At 41.8% G+C, this 19450-nt stretch overlaps 2 protein-coding genes and 1 non-coding gene across 4 annotated transcripts in view; 2 read left to right on the top strand and 1 right to left on the bottom strand.

Moving 5' to 3' along the window:
- The window catches only part of LOC105468113 (NGG1 interacting factor 3 like 1), a 96393-nt gene extending 96262 nt beyond the window's left edge, over nt 1–131 (bottom strand). The window contains exon 1 of the mRNA XM_011718113.2: nt 3–131. The gene's annotated coding sequence lies outside the window, so the exon portion shown is untranslated. The remainder of the gene's footprint in view (nt 1–2) is intronic.
- Nucleotides 43–18589, top strand: LOC105468112 (peptidylprolyl isomerase like 3). Of its 2 annotated transcripts, none has more exons than XM_011718108.2 (7): nt 43–150; nt 1461–1535; nt 3344–3418; nt 6657–6750; nt 7602–7669; nt 12377–12495; nt 18026–18589. In XM_011718108.2, exons 2-7 carry the CDS (start codon nt 1533–1535, stop codon nt 18150–18152), a joined length of 486 nt encoding a protein of 161 aa, XP_011716410.1. In that variant the 5' UTR covers nt 43–150; nt 1461–1532; the 3' UTR covers nt 18153–18589. The 2 variants fall into 2 exon arrangements, with proteins under 2 accessions (XP_011716410.1, XP_011716411.1); XM_011718109.3 differs by lacking the exon at nt 43–150 and adding an exon at nt 686–801.
- Nucleotides 7271–7377, top strand: LOC112424361 (U6 spliceosomal RNA). Its single transcript, XR_003015108.1, has one exon. It is a non-coding gene; the product is annotated as a U6 spliceosomal RNA (small nuclear RNA).
- Nucleotides 18590–19450: the final 861 nt, after the last annotated feature.

The following is a 19450-nucleotide window of genomic DNA, read 5'->3' as shown; positions in this document are numbered from 1 at the left end:
ACCAGTCCCGGAAACTTCGCTGCGTCACTTCCGGTCCTGCGTCGGCGCTCCGGGCGCTGTGGCAATGGGCTCCCTGTAGCGAGAGAGCTCGGCGGAAGTGGTCCTTTCCGTTTGGCAGCCGAGTGTAAAGTGTTGCTTGAGGTTGGCCAGGTAGTTCTCGCCTTACATTTCTCTTCCCCGTGCATTAGTAGAGCTCCGTTTCACTTTCACATTTCCAGTTGGGGATAAATTACATTGTCGTTTTGGTTTGAGATAGGAAGGAGAGGGGAAGGAGGAGGTGAGGCGGTAAGGGGCGTTCTTTCTCTTGGGTCCCGCGCCCAACTTCCGCTGGCCCAAAGAAACTATGATTTTGAACTAACAGACCTATGCTGGCATCTGCGATTACATTTTTCCTGTTTTAACAACGGCTGTGCCGGGCGCGGTGGCTCACGCCTGTAATCCCAGCACTTTGGGAGGCTGAGGCGGGCGGATCACAAGGTCAGGAGATCGAGACCACGGTGAAACCCCGTCTCTACTAAAAAATACAAAAAATTAGCCGGGCGCTGTCGCGGGCGCCTGTAGTCCCAGCTACTCGGGAGGCTGAGGCAGGAGAATGGCGTGAACCCGGGAGGCGGAGCTTGCAGTGAGCCGAGATCGTGCCACAGTGCACTCCAGCCTGGCGACAGAGCGAGAGTCCGTCTCAAAATGAAAAAAAAAAAAAAAGAAGAAGTTCATAGTATATTAGTGATAAGTGCTGTGGGAGAAGGAAATAGGAATGTCCTAGGGCTAAAGGGCTAACGCAGTTTTATGTAGGATTATCAGGTCAGTTAAACTTGACATTTAACCAGAAATGTGGAGGTGAGGAAATCAGCCGTAGAGATGTTCGAGTGTAAGAATTCCAGGCAAAAGGGACACCCAATGCCTAGACCCTAAGAGTATCTGGGTTATTGGGGGACTTGCAATGAGGCTCTTGAAGAAGAGCAAGCAGGGCAAGTAGGAGATGGGGAGGCTTGAATCGGGTAGGATCTCTCGTCATTACTTCTGTAGCTGGGTTTTTATTACGTAGAGGTTGCCATTAGAGTATTTTTTTATTTTTATTTTTTGTTTTTTTGACGGAGTCTCGCTCTGTCACCCAGACTGGAGTGCAGTGGCACAATCTTGGCTCACTGCAGCCTCCGCCTCCCGGGTTCAAGTGATTCTCCTGCCTCAGCCTCCCGAGTATCTGGGACTACAGGCGTGTGCCACCACACCTGGCTAATTTTTGTGTTTTTAGTAGAGATGGGGTTTCGCTATGTTGGCCAGGCTGGTATCGAACTCCTGACCTCAGGTGATCCACCCGCCTCGGCCTCCCAAAGTGTTAGAATTATAGGCGTGAGCCACCGCGCCCGGCGAGGATTTTTATTTAAAATGTGCAGTAAAGATGAGCGTGTGTGAGTTAAGACAGAAAAATGAGCCTAATTCTTTTTTTCTTTTGGGACTAGAGACTTATTTTTAAACTGGCTGTAAGGCTCTGAGAAATTACGTAGTCCTTCCTGAAACCACTAAGAGGAAAAATGGTAAGTTTTGAACAATTTTTATGAAATGTCTTTCATTGTAAGTAATTTTTAGAAATTCAGTCAAGGGCAATAAAAGTGCATGGAAATTGCAGTGGCAAGATAGAGAAATTGTATACCATTATTCCACTTAATATGGAATAATTCTTTTAAAAAATACACAAAATTACTTTAAAATTCTTTAATGTTGTCACTTAAAATGCACAGAATTTAGTTTCGCTCTTGTTGCCCAGGCTGGAGTGCAGTGGCGTAATCTCGGCTCACTGCAGCCTCTGCCCCCTGGGTTAAAGTGATTCTCCTGCCTCAGCCTCCCGAGTAGCTGAGATTACAGGCACCTGCCAGCACGCCCAGCTAATTTTTTGTATTTTTAGTAGAGACAGGGTTTCGCCATGTTGGGCAAGCTGGTCTCGAACTCCTCACCTCAAATGATCTGCCCGCCTTGGCCTCCCAAAGTGTTGGGATTACAGGCGTGAGCCACCACGCCCGGCCAGAATTTACCTTTTATGGAGAAAGGCTGATTACAAGATAGATAGAAATGGAAAGGGAGAGTTGAAGGAGCAGAAGAGAATAGACAGGTCTGACAATTTTAATTGGATTATTTTGCTCTAGATCTAAAGTGGGCAACTAAGCTGGGCGCAGTGGCTCACACCTGTGATCCCAGCACTTTGGGAGGCTGAGGTGAGATGATTGCTTGATCCCAGGAGTTCAACACCAGTTTGAGCAACATAGTGAGAACCCTGTCTCTACTTTAAAAAAATAAAATAAAGTGGGCAACTAGAACCTGAAGTAGAAAAAGCAATGAGAATAGTGCCCTGCTTCTCCCTCACACATCTTTAACCTGGTCATATTCTCTAACTGCTACATACTATTTAAGAAGAAGAAGGCTGGGCGCAGTGGCTCACACCTGTAATCCCAGCACTTTGGGAGGCCTAGGCAGGTGGATCACTTGAGGTCAGAAGTTCAAGACCAGCCTGACCAACATGGTGAAACCCTGTCTCTACTAAAAATACAAAAATTAGCTGAGTGTTGTGGCATATGCCAGTAATCCCAGCTACTTGGGAGGCTGAGGCAAGAGAATTGCTTGAACCCAGGAGGTAGAAATTGTAATGAGCAGAGATCACGCCACTGCACTCCAGCGTGGGCGACAGAGCAAGACTCCATCTCAAAAAAAAAAAAAAAAAAAAAAATGGAGAAATGGAAAAGGAACCCTCCAAATTGTTTTCTCCCTCTCTGGAATACAGTATTATATCAAGGGGTATACAGGTTACAGAAAAACAGGTACAACAAAAACAAAAAGCAAGCAAGAAAGCACTGTGGTTATCTCTGAGCATTTAGGATTTTAGAAACACTGACACTTGTTATATTTTTGTTAGTCGAGAAAGGAATGATTTTTTAACCTTATTTCTCAGAATTAAATTACCTAAGGAAAATGGTGGAAATTATGTTTTGAAAGATCATTTTCTCATCATTTTTCTATAAATAAGGATGTTGGTGAATTGCCATGTACATCAATAATACATAACAATTGTTTTTATTTTTCTTGATAAAATTCAAAGTTAAAATCTTTCCATCAAAATATTTACTTAACCCTAACATTTATATTCTGGAGTTTTTTCTCTATGTTGAGATCAATTTTGAGGAAAAAATACAACTTAGCTCTAAGAGCTGCTTTGTGGACGAGTCATCTCTGAAGCAGTATTTCTGTCTGTTTTTTTCAGATTATCATCTTGAATATCCACATAGGGAAATAAACAATGCATAAAGTCACCTAAAGAAATTTCATTTGTCCTCACATTTTCTCTCCTTTTTAGTCTGTGACACTGCATACAGATGTAGGTGATATTAAAATTGAAGTCTTCTGTGAGAGGACACCCAAAACATGTGAGGTAAGTACCGTTTACATATTCAACTTCAGTTAATACAACAAGATAACCACTTTGGAATTGAATAATCTAACCTAAATAACAACAACAAAACTTTCTGTAAAACCATTGTTAAGGAAAACCAGCCATCATAACTTCTGGCCTGATTTCCACTTGTCTGTTCAATGTCAAATGTGGATCAAAGAGAAGGTAGATAATTTTTCGGTAACGATAGAGTAGCCAGTATCTTTTTCTTTTGACTGATTTTCCTCGGGAAACATAATCATTAGGACATTATATTACTTTTTTTCTTTCTTTTATTTTTTATTTATTTTTTATTTTTTGAGACAAAGTCTTGCTCTGTCCCCCAGGCTGGAGTACAATGGTGCGATCTCGGCTCACTGCAACCTCCGCCTCCCGGGTTCAAGCAATTCTTCTGCCTCAGCCTCCCAAGTAAGTGGGATTACAGGCGTGCACCACCATGCCTGGCTAATTTTTGTATTTTTAGTAGAGACAGGATTTCACCATGTTGGCCAGGCTGGTCTCAAACTTCTGACCTCAGGTGATCCATGCACCTCAGCCTCCTAAAGTGCTGGGATTACAGGCATGAGCCACCGCACCCGGCCTTTTTTCTATTTTTTCAAGACAGAGTCTTGCTCTGTCGCCCAGGCTGGAGTACAGTGGCATGATCTTGGCTCACTGCAACCTCCGCCTCTGGAGTTCAAACAATTCTCCTGCCTCAGCCTCCCAAGTACCTGAGATTACAGGCACCCACCACCATGCCCAGCTAATTTTTGTATTTTTTTAGTAGAGACGGGGTTTCACCATGTTGACCAGACTGGTCTCAAACTTCTGACCTCAGGTAATCTGCCTGCCTCAGCCTCCCAAAAGTGCTGGGATTATAGGCATGAGCCTCTGTGCCCGGCAGAATATTATATTAAAGAATTGTTGTGTATACATATATTTTTTGAGACAGGGTCTTGCTGTGTCTCCCAGACTGGAATGCAGTGGTGCAATCACGGCTCATTGCAGCCTCAACCTCCTGGTCTCAAGCAATCCTCCCACCTTGGCCTCCCAAGTAGATAGGACTACAGGTGTGTGCCACCATGCCAGGCTAATTTTTTTAATTTTTTATAGAGATGAGGTCTCACTATGTTGCCCAAGCTAGTCTCGAACTCCTTATCTCCAGCCATCCTCCCCACCTCAGCTTCCTGAAGCGTTGGGCTTACAGGCGTGAGCCACCATGCCTAACCTGTTCTATACATTATTTTGCCTGTTTGTTTATATTTATTTATTTATTTATTTTTGAGACAGAGTTCTGCTCTTGTTGCCCAGGCTGGAGTGCAGTGGCACAGTCTCGGGTCACTGCAACCTCCGCCTCCCAGGTCCAAGGGATTCTCCTGCCTCATCCTCCTGAGTAGCTGGGACTATAGGTGCCAGCCACCATGCCCGGCTAATTTTGTATTTTTAGTAGCAATGGGGTTTCACCATGTTGATCAGGCTGGTCTCAAACTCTTGAACTCAGGTGATCCACCCGTCTTGGCTGCCCAAAGTGCTGGGTTTACAGGCATGAGCCACCGCGCCCGGCCTGTTTCACCTGTTTAAATGACAAGGATGGAAGGAAGAAGAGTCACCTGTATATATTCATTTATTCAACGATTATTTATGGCTGGGCATGGTGGCTCACATCTATAATTTCAGCACTTCGGGAGGCTGAGGTAAGCTCAGAAGTTCTAGACCTACCTAGGCAACACAGTGAGACCCCCATCTCTACAAAAAAATACAAAAATTAGCCAGGTATGGTGGTATGAGCCTGTTATCCCAGCTACAAAGGAGGCCAAGGTGGGAGGATTGCTTAAGCCTAGGAAGTCAAGGCTATAGTGAGCTCTGATCACATGGCTACACTCCAGCCTACGTGACAGAGCAAGACCCTGTCTCAAAACAAAACAAAAAAACCATTATTTGTGAAAGGCTATCTTACCCCAGAGTCTGGAGATACAGTGATGAGCAACAGACGTTCCTTACCCTCATGGAGCCAATATTTTAGTTGTGAAAATAAGCAGGGCAGGAAAATTAAGTAATTATATTTTTAAGAAATTATTTTTATTTATTTATTTATTTTAAAGATAGAGATGAGGTCTTACTATGTTGCCCAGGCTGGTCTTGAACTCCTGGACTCAGGTGATCTTCCCGCCTCCCAGAGTACCGGGATTACAGGTGTGAGCTGCTGTGCCTGGCCTAAAATTAAGTAATTCTAAAAGGTGATAATGCCTTGAAAAAAATTAAGTGTTAAGATAGAGATTAATGGGAAAGGAAGAAGGTGAGGGCAGACATAGCCAATAAACTAATACTTAAACTAAATGCAAAGGTATGAGGGCATCTCTGGAAAGAGGTATAAAAATAATATTCCAGCTATTCAGATTCAGAAAAGGTTGTGAAATAAAATTTTAAAAAATTCCAAGGTCAGGCACAGTGGCTCACACCTGTAATTCCAACTTTTTGGGTGGCTGAGGCAGGAGGATCATTTGAGCCCGGGAGTTCACGACCAACCTGGGCAACATAGGGAGACATTGTCTTTACAAAAAAAAAAAAAAAAAAAAGAACATTCCAGGTATAGAAATATCAGGTATAAAGTCCCCCAGGTAAGAAAAGCTGCCCCTTTTGGATTAATTGTCAGAATGCTGATGGGGTTTAGGTAGTAAACAATAAGAAAGCAGTTCTTAGTATATGTGATGAGGAGATAAGCCAGGTACTGCAGGGCTTGTTAGGCCCTGCTGATGATTTTGTTTTGTTTTGTTTTGTTTTTGTCGCCCAGGCTGGAGTGCAGTGGTGTGATCTCGGCTCACTGCAACCTCCGCCTCCCGGGTTCACGCCATTCTCCTGCCTCAGCCTCCAGAGTAGCTGGGACTATAGGCACCTGCCACCACACCCAGCTAATTTTTTTGTATTTTTAGTAGAGACGGGGTTTCACCGCAGCCAAGATGGTCTCGATCTTCTAACCTGGTAATCCACCCACCTCGGCCTCCCAAAGTGCTGGGATTACAGGAGTGAGCCACCATGCCTGGCCGAAGATTTTGTATTTTATTCCAAAAGGAGAAGGAAGCTATTGAAGTGTTCTAGGCAGGGAAATGACATCCAACGTAATGCCAAAAGTCATAGTTTAAATATGCTGCTATCAGGTTTTCAGTAAATATGATTGGTTCTTTGTCTTAACTCGGTTTCTGCTGCATCATTTCTCAATCATTATTTTTACTCTCTTCAGAATTTCTTGGCTCTTTGTGCCAGTAATTACTACAATGGATGTATATTTCATAGGAATATCAAGGGTTTCATGGTTCAAACAGGAGATCCAACAGGTAAGTTATTCCATTAACTAAGATCTAAGGAACTGAACGTATAGTATGAAGAAGTGGGTAAAAGAAGAGGAATTAAAAACGTGGAGTTTTTGTTTTGTTTTGTTTAATAAGTTCTGTTCTACAAGTGCAGAATATGTAGGTTTGTTATATAGGTATATGTGTGCTATGGTGGTTTGCTGCACCTATCAGCCTGTCATCTAGGTTTTAAGCCCAGCATGCATTAGCTATTCGTCCTAATGCTCTCCTTCCCCTTGCTCCCCACCCCCAAACTAGCCCTGCTGTGTGTTGTTCCCCTCCTTGTGTCCATGTGATCTCATTGATCAACTCCCACTTATGAGTGAGATCATACGGTGTTTGGTTTTCTGTTCCCGTGTTAATTTGCTGAGAATGATGGCTTCCAGCTGCATCCATGTCCCTACGAAGGACATTATCTCATTCCTTTTTACGGCTGCATAGTATTCCATGGTGTAATTTTAAAGCAGAAATTATTAGCACCTACACCTAAAATATGAACAATATTGTGCTCACTTTGGCAGCACATATACTAAAATTTGAACAATACCGAGAAGATTAGCGTGGCCCCTGCACAAGGATAAGACGCAAATTTGTGAAGCTTTTCATGCTACAATATATGTATGAACAATATTTACAAGAAGGGTTATTCTGTTTTGTTTTTTGTAGGTCTGTTTTAATCTTCAGGTCTGTGAAGTTAAATTTGGGGAATTAGGAGAGGCCATATCAAATTTTGTTTATATTTAAGCAGTCAAACTCTATTCCTTAAGTTTTGGGAAATGAACTTGTTATCAATTTTAATTAAATACTTCTTTCGATTTGCTTCTCTTGTAACATAGGAACTGGAAGAGGCGGCAGCAGTATATGGGGCAAGAAGTTTGAGGATGAATACAGTGAATATCTTAAGGTAAATCCTCAATGCTTTAAAAATCTATTTTTTGAAAAAATTTTTGAAAAAAAATTTTTTTTTTTTTTGAGATGGAGTTTCACTCTTGTCGCCTAGGCTGGAGTGCAGTGGCGAGATCTCGGCTCACTGCAACCTCCGCCTCCCGGGTTCAAGAGATTCTTATGCCTCAGCCTCCCGAGTAGCTGGGATTACAGGCATATGCCACAACACCTGGCTAATTTTTTTTGTATTTTTAGTAGAGATGGGGTTTCACCACGTTGGTCAGACTGGTGTCAAACTCCTGACCTCAGGTGATCCGCCTGCCTTGGCCTCCCAAAGTGCTGGGATTACAGGTGTTAGCCACCACACCCGACCAGAAATCTGTTTTTTCATGCCTTGGTTATGCATGGAAACTTTGATACACGTGTTATAGTAATACAAGTTAACATCATTGCAAAATGAGTAGACTTTTTTATAGTTTTTGTACATTTGACAAATGATGTCGGGGAGACTTGATAAATGGTGGTCCTAGCCTGACGTATAATGGAATCCCACTACCACATGGCTCTTGATATTGAGTTCATCTTTGAATCTAACCTGAAATGTTTAACTAGTAGTGTACCAAAGAGGCTTAATATCTCACCATAAAATTCATATTGAATGACATGAAACAGTGGCCTTTTTTGAGAGTGGGGAGGAAAGACTATCAAACTTCCTGGTTGCAATGTTGCCCATTATCAGTACCCAGCTTTTATCATCTTCTGTTAGATGTTTGAATATCCCTGTATTAATCTGACTTAATACCTGTGGTAGATCACAACTAGGTTAAAGAGAAGTGCATATAAATAGTCTTTACCATGGTAAAATTAGGGATTTTTATTTTTCTTTGTTATATTTTTGTGTGTTTTTCAAACCTCTGTGGAGTCTTTTTTTTTTTTTTTTTTTGTCTAAAATAAAAAACTAGTGCATGCCTAGTTTTAAAAATCAATTCCACTTCCCAGAGATGCCTTCAGCTGATGACTTATTATGTGGTCTTTCAAACTTTGTATCTCCATAGAATGACAACTTTACAACTAGAAAAAGAGCAATGAAGTATCCTCAATCAGGGCTGGGTACAGTAATCCCAGCACTTTGAGAGGCCCAGTAAGGAGGATTACTTGGGGCCAAGAGTTTGAAACCAGCCAGTGCAACATAGTGAGACCCCCATCTCTACAAAAAAATACAAATATTAGCCTGTTGTAATGGCATGTGCCTGCAGTCCCAGCTACTCAAGAGGCTGAGGTGTGGGGATTGCTTGAGCCCAGGAGATGAAGGCTGCAGTGAGCCAAGATCATGCACAGAACAAGACCCCGTCTCAAAAAAAAAAGTCTATTCAATCAAAATATGCAGCTTAAGTGTATTATTATATTTACATTACATTAAAATGTACCCACAAAATTTCTGAAAAAAAATTCATTGCAGTGTTTATCTCTGGATGATAAGACTAGGAATAATTTCTTTTCGTTTTACTTTTTTTAAAACCTTTTTTTAGAGGCAGGGTCTTACTCTGTCCCCCAGGCTGGAGTGTAGTGATGCAGTCTTGGCTCACTGCAGCCTAAATTTTCTGGGCTCGGATGATCCTCCCACCTCAGCCCCCAGAATAGCTGGGACTACAGGTGCATGCCACCATGCCCAGCTAATGTTTATATTTTTTGTACAGATGGTGTCTCACTATGTTGCCCAAGCTGGTTTCTTTTACTTTTCTATTGTAAGGAAATATATTAGTTTTGTTACAGGAGTTGAGGCTGGGAGGTGATAAACTTTTTGAAAAGTCAACTTTTTCCTGAATGAATAACTAAACAATTTTTTAGGTATTAATTACTACATTAATGACTGCTTCCATATACCAGTTGAAAACCAGAGACTGGCTATGACAGAATCACCTGTGAAACTTTGTTGTTTGTTTTTGAGACTGAGTCTCACTCTGTTGCCTAAGCTGAGTGCAGTGGCCTGATCACGGTTCACTGCAGCCTTGACCTCCTGAGCTCAAGCAGTTTCTCCTGCCTCAGCCTCTCAAGTAGCTGGACCACATGAGTGCACCACCATGCCCAGCTAATTTCTGATTTTTTTGTAGAGACGAGGTCTCGCTCTGTTGCCCAGTCTGGTCTGAAACTCCTGGACTCAGATGATCCTCCTGTCTTGGCCTCCCAAACTGTTGGGATTCCAGGAATGAGCCACTGCAATTGGCTGGAAGTTTTAAAACTATAACAGATCACGGCCTTGCCCTCCTAAAAATAAACAGTCAGTAGGGCTGGTTAGGACTGAGACTATATTTTAAGATTCCTAGATGATTCTTTTGCAGGCAGAGTTAACGAACATTACATGCCTGGTGCAGTGGCTCGCCTGTAATCCCAGCACTTTGGGAGGCTGAGGTGGGCAGATCACGAGGTCAGGAATCAAGACCATCTTGGCTAACACAGTGAAACCCCATCTCTAGCAAAAAATACAAAAAATTAGCCGGGCGTGGTGGCGGGTGCCTGTAGTCCCAGCTACTTGGGAGGCTGAGGCAGGAGAATGGCATGAACCCGGGAGGCAACGCTTGCAGTGAGCTGAGATCGTGCTGCTGCACTCCAGCCTGGGTGACAGACCAAGACTCTGTCTAAAAAAAAAAAAAAAGAACCATTATGTATTATACACCTTATACACCAAGGTTATAGATATGTATTGACTGTTCATATCTTCTGACCCAGGAATCCATTCCCAAATGTTTACTCAAGGGAAACTTGTAAGTATGCACCAAGAGATGTGTACAGGAGTGTTCTGATACAGTGTTTGTAATAGCAAAAGTCTAGAAACAACCCAAATGTCCCTTGATTGTAGATAAATCACCATGTAGATTGTGGATAAATTGCAGTACATTCATCAGTGAAATATCAGTAAAAAATCAGTAATAAACTATGGCTATGTGTACAGGTATGACCTTAGAACTGTAACAGTGTTATTTGTAGAGAGCATTTCCCAGAAGACTAAAATGTTAGGATGTAATTATATTCAGAAGGAAAAGGAAAGAATGTGTTGTTTAGGCATGTGTAATGTGTTAGGGCTGGGCACAGTGGTTCACTCCTATAATCCCAGCACTTTAGGGGGCCCAGGTGAGAGGACCACTTGAGGCCAGGAGCTTGAGATCAGCCTGGGCAACATATTGAGCCCTTGTCTCTACTAAAAGTCAAAAAATTAGCCAGGTATGGTGGTGTACATCTGTAGTCTCAGCTACTCAGGAGGCTAAGGTGGAAGGATTGCTTGAGCCTAGGAGGTCAAGGCTACAGTGAGCTGTGATTGCACCACTGTACTCTAACCTGGGTGACAGAGCGAGACCCTGTCTCTAAAAAAAAAAAAAAAAAAAGGAAAAAATGGAAAAAAAAAGTATTAGAATAGTGGTTACCTCTTGTAGAGGCTGAGGTAATAGATGGAGAGGAGCACATAGATATATGTAATTAATTGGTGACTTTTATTTTTTCTTGAGCTCCCATTATCCAATGAATTGGTAAATTTTAACTCTGAAAGCTGGGAAATACGTTAATGGGTGCTTATTTTATTAACTTATATTTTTATTAACTATATTTTTGTGTATGTGTTAAGTATTACATGTGTATGTATTAAATATTACATGTATATGTATTAAATATTACATTTGAGTGGTAAACACCTTTTAGGGAAACAAGCATTAATATTTTTATATAGGTGCATCTCTATGACTTACTAGCGTCACCCAATGAATAGCTAAAGCTAGAGTAATTGGTGGAGTTACTTGTAGTATATTACAGGCACCTCCCTGTAACATAGTTCACAGTTATATCTTCATTCTTATCAGTAAGGTCCTTTTAATTTCTCTACACAGTCTCTGGTAAACAAATATGATAGTAGAGCTAGCTGAGACCTTTCTTAGATTGTTCAGTCCTGGGGTTATAAACTGACTGCCCATGAGTGGAACACCCACAGATGCATTTTCTATGGCCCATTAGTTTAAAAAAATATATTTAATGCCATTAGTTAAGAGATAGCCTATTCATTTTGCCAGACTTCATCTCTCTTTAATGTTTACATTCTTCCCAATTGTCAGTTTATCTGCTTGACCCTTGTGAGCATCTGAATTATGAATAGACCCTTGAACTAGTCCAGCCTCCCTTGTTTTACAGATAAAGAAACTAGCAAGAGTCCATTATATGTGAGAAGAGATTGTGGGCAAATTGGTTTTGTTGCCTACCTGATCGTTTCATTCCAGCACACTATTCCTTAATATAAATGTAAGGATTATTTATATTATTTGTTGGTGTTGCAAAAAGCGTCCATGGCTGTATTTCTTCAAAGTGAAAATGAAATTAATTGAGAAATATGATTTGATATATTAACCTTTTACATACAAGTTTTCAAGTATACAGAAAAAGTAGAAACTGAACATTTGGATTACCCCTAATAAAAGTTGGTTAAATGTTTTCTTGCTCCCTTAAATATTGTGAAGGCAAAGAGTGAATGTCTTGGCTGGAGTGGTGATTCACACCTGTAATCCCAACACTTTGGAAGCTAAGGCAGGCGGATCACTTGAGCCTAGGAGTTAGAGACCAGCCTGAGCAACATAGTGAGACCCCCATCTCAAAATATTTTTAAAAAAGAAAACAAAGGTGTGCCTGAATACTATATTTGGGATGGTTATATAAAAGCACAGTTAATACTTTGATGTGTCTTTTTCAGCACAGTGTTAGAGGTGTTGTATCTATGGCTAATAATGGCCCGAACACCAATGGATCTCAGTTCTTCATCACCTATGGCAAACAGCCACATTTGGACATGAAATACACCGTATTTGGGAAGTGAGTATTCTGGTTATGGTTTTCTTTTAGCATTTCAATGCAGGTGCATATGCTCAGCTGTGATAGTAGCATAACTAATATTGAAAAGAGTGACGCAGAGCGCAATGTCTCACACCTGTAATCCCAGCACTTTGGGAGGCCAAGGTGGGCAGATTGTCTGAGGTCAGGAGTTCGAGACCAGCCTGGCCAATGTGGCGAAACTCCATCTCTACTAAAAATATTTTTAAAAAATTAGTCGGGTGTGGTGGCACACACCTGTAGCCCAGCTACTCAGGAGGCTGAGGCAGGAGAATTGCTTGAACCTGGGAGATGGAAATTATAGTAAGCCACGATCATGCCGTGGCACTCCAGCCTGGGTGACAGAGTAAGACTGCCTCAAAAAAAAAAAAGAAAAAGAAAAAGAAAAGAAAAAAAAGAAGAGTGTGAGAGTGTGAGAGCTAAATGTACCTGGAGTTTAAGTCTACTGCTTAGCAACCCTGTGGCCTTGGGAAAGTTATAATCTCCCTGAGCCTTATTTTCCTTATTTTTATAAAAGAGGCCAGTAATTTTTTCAACATTGTTATGCAAATTAACATAGTATATCTATTTTCTTTTTCTTTTTGAGACGAAAGGCTCTCTTGCCAGGCTGGAGTGTGGTGCAGTAGCACAATCATGGCTCATTGCAGCCTCAACCTCCCGGTCTCAAGTGATCCTCCCACCTTAGCCTCCTTAGTAACTGGAACCACAAATGTGTACCATCATGCACAGCTACTTTAAAAAAAAACAAAACAAAAAACACTTTTTTTGTAGAGACAGGATCTCACTGTGTTGCCCAGGCTGGTCTATTTTCATTAATAATAGCATTTCACAGCAACTAACAGATCTGAAAAATAGTGGCTTAAACAAGATGGACTAGCATGGTGGTTCCATTTTGTTACCAGTGTTCTAGTCTCCTCTGTCATAATATTGGCAGCACAGCTTTTATCAAAACTTCTGTGTATCAGGCAGGAAAGAGGAGGAAAGACAAAAGGTGCTTGCCAGCTGATTCAGCTTTTTTAATTAACAGAACTTTCCCAGGCCTGTAATCCCAGTGCTTTGGGAGGCTGAGACAGGAGGATCACTTGAGGTCAGGAGTTCAAGACCAGCCTGTGCAACGTAATGAGAACCCATCTCTATAAAAAAGTTTAAAAATTAGCCAGGTGTGGTGACAGACAACTGTAATCCCAACTACTCAGGAGGCTGAGGTGGGAGAATCACTGGAGCCCAGGAATTTAAGGCTGCATGAGCTGAGATCACACCACTGTACTCCAGCCTGGGCAACAGAATGATACCCTATCTCTAAAAAAAAAAAAAAAAAAAATCCGGTGCAGTGGCTCACGCCTGTAATCCCAGCACTTTGGGAGGCCAAGGAGGGTGGATCATGAGGTCAGGAGATCGAGACCATCCTGGCCAACATGGTGAAACTCTGTCTCTACTAAAAATACAAAAATTAACTGGGTGCGGTGGTGTGTGCCTATAATCCCAGCTACTCAGGAAGCTGAGGCAGGAGAATGGCTTGCACCCGGAGGCGGAGATTGCAGTGAGCCAAGATTGCGCCACTGCACTCCAGCCTGGTGACAGAGTGAGACTCTGTCTCCAAAAAAAAAAAAAAAAAAAAAAAAGAACTTTCCCAGAAGACCCAGAACTTAGTAATGTGACCACTCCTTACCTACAGTGGAGGGTAGAAAATGTATTTCAGCCACATTGCCACCCTTACTAAAATTAGATTTCTCTGAGTAAGAAGAATGGCTCCTAGGAAGGTGTTTTGCACTTTCTGCCAGGGTATCTGTTAAAAGTACTATATATGGGAGTTCCTTTTATAAATCAGTGGGAAGTCAATTTGTCTGTTCATTCAACAAATAATTATCATGCTTAATAAACCAAGGCACAATTCTAGAGTTTGTTCTATTTAATAGTTTGGATGCCAAGTTAGGTTAATTAAAAATAGAGGACTCCCAGCCTAGGCAACATAGCAAAACCCAGTCTCCACAAAAAAGTTTAAAAATTATCCAGGTGTGGTGGCTCACACCTATGTTCCCAGCTACTTGGGAGGCTGAAGTGGGAGGATTGCTTGAGCTCAGGGAGTCAAGGCTCCAGTGAGATCTAGACAGATCTTTTCTTTTTCATTCCATATACATGTGTCTAATTTACACAATAATAATCAAGGAAAAAAAATATTACAACACCTAGTAGTTTGGTTTTTTGTTTGTAAATAACCCAGTTTCCCTCTTATTTTATCCCTTAACCCATCATTCAAAATTATTGTTCAGTTATTACCAGGACTCATTTTACTGGATTTGTGACAAAACTGTAGAGTTTAGAACAAAGATTAACCTTAGGTTCATTAATTCCTTGTTTGTTGTATACAGATGCACACAGATTTTTCTGGGAAGATGATCCAGTAACTTTCCTCTAGTTCTCCAAGGGGTCCGTTTCCCAGATACTTGACTCTACTTAAACTGCCTCAGTTCTACCTGCCGGGTTTTTTTAACTTTTTACCTGAAACCTATGTTTTCTATATTCTCTGTTTCTCTTACTGACCCAGAAGGTGAGAAAGCTTTTAAGACTTATAATTTAAAGACTTAAATGTCTACATTTAGGGGTAAAATCAAAATGTTTTGGTTGAAGTGCCCTTTTTGTGAAAATGCAAGATAAAATGCAAATCTGTTAATTTTTTTTTTTTTTTTGAGACAGAGTCTCGCTCTGTCATCCAGGCTGGAGTGCAGTGGTGTGATCTTGGCTCACTGCAAGCTCCGCCTCCTGGGTTCACGCCATTCTCCTGCCTCAGCCTTCCAAGTAGCTGGGACTACAGGCGCCCACCACCACACGCCTGGCTAATTTTTATTATTATATTTTTAGTAGAGACGGAGTTTCACCGTGTTAGCCAGGATGGTCTCAATCTCCTGACCTTGTGATCCACCCGCCTTGGCCTCCCAAAGTGCTAGGATTACAGGCGTGAGCCACCGTGCCCGGCCAAAAGCCACTCTTTCTTAGTAAATGTTTTAGACTGAAATTTCCAAAACTTGTATTTGAAGAATAGCTCTCAATATATTTTTTCTTGGTGGTAACATGAAGTGGGATTGCTAGAGGCTGAGTTAACTGTTAGTCTTCTCTTCTCCTATTTTTATTACTTCTTATTGTTACCCAGAAGCAAAAAGTAGAAATACCGTAATTAGGCCAGGCACGGTGGCTCATGCTTATAACCCCAGCACTTTGGGAGGCTGAAGTGGGCAGATCACTTGAGGTCAAGAGTTTGAGACCACCCTGGCCAACGTGGTGAAATCCCATCTCTACTAAAAATACAAAAATTAGCTGTGCATGGGGGCATGTGCCTGTAGTGCCAGCTTGGGAGGCTGATGCAGAATTGCTCGAACCTGGAGGAAGAGGCTACAATGAGTCGAGATAGTACCACTGCACTCCTATCTGGGCAAGGGGAGTGCGACTCCATCTCCGGAAAAAAAAAAGAAAGAAATACTATAAATAAACAATTAACTGCCGGGCGCGGTGGCTCACGCCTATAATCCCAACACTTTGGGAGGCCAAGGTGGGCGGATCACCTGAGGTCAGGAGCTCAAGACCAGCCTGGCCAACATGCTGAAACCCCATCTCTACTAGAAATACAAAAATTAGCCGAGCATGGTGGCAGGCTCCTGTAATCCCAGCTACTCGGGAGGCTGAGGCAGGAGAATCGCTTGAAACCGGGAGGTGGAGGTTGCAGTGAGCCGAGATCGCGCCATTGCACTCCAGTCTGGGGTACAAGAGTGAGACTTCGTCTCACAAAAAATAAAAAATAAAAACAAAAACAAGGACAAAGTGGAGTGGTCACCTACTTCAGGACTCTTCATTGTAGGGCAACATTGATAATAGTGTCATCTACTAGCTTTCTCCAGCTATTTCCTGTAACACAGAAATCTTTATGACTAGTGTGTTGTAATAAGAAATACATATTTGGGCCGGGCGCGGTGGCTCAAGCCTGTAATCCCAGCACTTTGGGAGGCCGAGACGGGCGGATCACGAGGTCAGGAGATCGAGACCATCCTGGCTGACACGGTGAAACCCCGTCTCTACTAAAAAAAAAATACAAAAACTTAGCCGGGCGAGGTGGCGGGCGCCTGCAGTCCCAGCTACTCGGGAGGCTGAGGCAGGAGAATGGCGTAAACCCGGGAGGCGGAGCTTGCAGTGAGCTGAGATCCGGCCAGTGCACTCCAGCCTGGGCGACAGAGCGAGACTCCGTCTCAAAAAAAATAAAAAAAAAAAAAAAAAAAAAAAAAAAATAATAATAATAATAATAATAAAAAAAAAAAGAAATACATATTTGGACTTCATCCCTTGTTTCTAGCATGGTTCTTTTAAAAACCTTGCAATTTCCTGAGTGACAGGAGTGAAAGGAATATTTTATTGTTCATAATAAGCCCCATTCAACCATACCTGAGTTTATGCTAATGAGGTGACTCTTGGTGGGGTTCTGGATAGCTTCAGAATGGAGGGCTGGTTGCCAGAGGAATCAGCCATGTATTTTTAGAGGGCTGGAACATTCAGTGACCTCCTATTCTTGACCTCTGGGAAGGAGAGAAGGGCTGGAGATTGAGTTCCAGTCACCAGTGGCCAGTGATTTAATTAATCGTGCCTACCTAATGTGCCCTCCATAAAAACCCTAAACAGGGTTTCAGAGCTTCCAGGTTGGTGAACACAAGTAGATACTGAGAGGGTAACACACCCTGAGAAGAGCATGGAAGCGCTGTGCCCCTCTCTCAGACTTTGCCCTATGCATCTCCTCCATTTGGTTGTTCCTGAGTTGTAACCTGTATAATAGCCGATAATAAATAAAGTGCTTTCCTAAGTTCTATGAGCCATTTTAGAAAATTATTGAACAGAGCCGGGGGGCATGAAAAATCCCAAAGCATATCTGGTTAGTCAGATAGTACAGATCACAACCGGGACTTGGAACTGGCATCCGAAGTAGTAGGGGCTGTCTTGTGGGATTAACCGGCGTCTCTGTTCACTCTTTGTAGTTAGTGTCACAATTAAATTGTAGGGCCAGGTGTGGGGGCATGCACTTGTAGTCCCAGTGAGACCCTGTCTTTAAAAAAATAAATAAAATTTTGAAAAAATAATTAAGTTGTGGGATACCCAGAGAATTGGAAAAACCCACACATTTGGTGTTGGAAGTGTGAAAGTGTAGAAAAACAGTTTGTTTTCCCTTTCACTGGTTATATTAGTCCCATTGGTAGCTGTTCTGTGTCAGTGTATGAATGGGGTAGAATATACTTTTAGGTACTATGGTGGAAATATTCCTACCTTTTGTATTGTTAATTAAGGGCATAAAAGTAAATTATTTCTGAATTTTGATCCGTATCTATGATGGAAAATCAATATTTTGTTGTACATTCAACTAGAGAATTCAGAGATCTGTAAGACTTGATTTCTTTTAAGGAGACTGTAATTGTCATAGATATGGATATCATGTTTCAATTTAAGGAAATTTTCATATGTTATATTGTTTCTCTTTCAGGGTAATAGATGGTCTGGAAACTCTAGATGAGTTGGAGAAGTTGCCAGTAAATGAGAAGACTTATCGACCTCTTAATGATGTACACATTAAGGACATAACTATTCATGCCAACCCATTTGCTCAGTAGCTGTAATAGACCTGGACAAATAACTTGACAAATTGCTGGAACACACTTATTGTGGTTTACCCGGTTTTAATTATGTACCTCCTGAATCTAAAAATTTTTTAGAGATTCATCTCTAAATTTTTCAGAGATTACATCATCCTTCTGCTTGTTTACAACTATGATCTTCTACGAAATGATGATACCAAGGGGCACCCAACAGCTTTTATCCCCATTCTTAGAGCATAGTCTTTATTATAACGATTATCCAACATATTTCTTTAATTTTAATACAAAAAATACATCATTTAATTTTTGTTACATATAAACATTCATTTTTAAATGCTGAGCCTCAAGTGCAGGCATTTTTGAGCGGCCTGATTACGTAGTCCTACCACAGCAAGTCCATATCCTGGAAGTGTTACTTTATAATAAAATTAAAAATGTTTTAAGGAATTAAATTGGAGGACAAATTAATTTAAAGTATTGTGTAAAATTACCTTCAGGCTATAAGGTATATATGAAACGTAAATGAACTTCATGTTTAAATTTGGGTCTCTTCTCCAAGATATCTTACTGTGTATATGCAAGTATCCCCAAATCTGAAAATTTGGGTATTCCTGAAACTGATACCAATGGTAAGAGCTCTGCCATTAATTATTCACTTGATACAGTCAGAAAGAGGAGGGACAGGATAAAAAGTTAGTCTGGAAAGGCCAGCCAATTCGTTTGCTATTTTCTGTAATTTTTTTTTTTTTTCCTTTTTGAGACGGAGTCTGCTCTTTTACCTAGGCTGGAGTGCAGTGGCGCAGTCTCGCTCACTGCAACACCTGCCTCCCAGGTTCAAGCGATTCTCCTGCCTCAGCCTCCCAAGTAGCTGGGACTACAGGTGCACGCCACCACACCCAGCTACTTTTTGTATTTTTTTCCAGTAGACACAGGGTTTACAGAGACCATTTTGGCCAGGAAGGTCTTGATCTCTTGACCTTGTGATCTGCCCACCTTGGCCTCCCAAAGTGCTGGGATTACAGGTGTGATCTTTAGGTTTACAGTAAAGGCTCTAAGAAGTCCTGGAGGCCGAGTGCTGTGGCTGACACCTGTAATCCCAACACTTTGGGAGGCCAAGATGGGTGGATCACAAGGTCGGGAGATCAAGACCATCCTGGCTAACACGGTGAAACCCTGTCTCTACTGAAAATATAAAAAATTAGCTGGGCGTGGTGGTAGGCGCCTGTAATCCCAGCTACTTGGGAGGCTGAGGCAGGAGAATCGCTTGAACCTGGGATGCAGAGGTTGCAGTGAGCTGAGATCGAGCCATTGCA

This window comes from Macaca nemestrina, chromosome 11 (assembly GCF_043159975.1).
Source record: "Macaca nemestrina isolate mMacNem1 chromosome 11, mMacNem.hap1, whole genome shotgun sequence".
In the NCBI taxonomy this organism is placed as follows: Eukaryota; Metazoa; Chordata; class Mammalia; order Primates; family Cercopithecidae; genus Macaca; species Macaca nemestrina.
Note: the sequence above shows the minus strand (reverse complement) of the source record. Positions and strands in the feature narration are given on the sequence as shown.

Excerpts from the sequence above, each read along its gene's own strand:
- LOC105468112 (XM_011718108.2), top strand. Across the intron at positions 6,751-7,601 it reads TCAAACAGGAGATCCAACAG|GAACTGGAAGAGGCGGCAGC; the intron begins GTAAGTTATTCC and ends CTTGTAACATAG. Across the intron at positions 12,496-18,025 it reads AAATACACCGTATTTGGGAA|GGTAATAGATGGTCTGGAAA; the intron begins GTGAGTATTCTG and ends TTTCTCTTTCAG.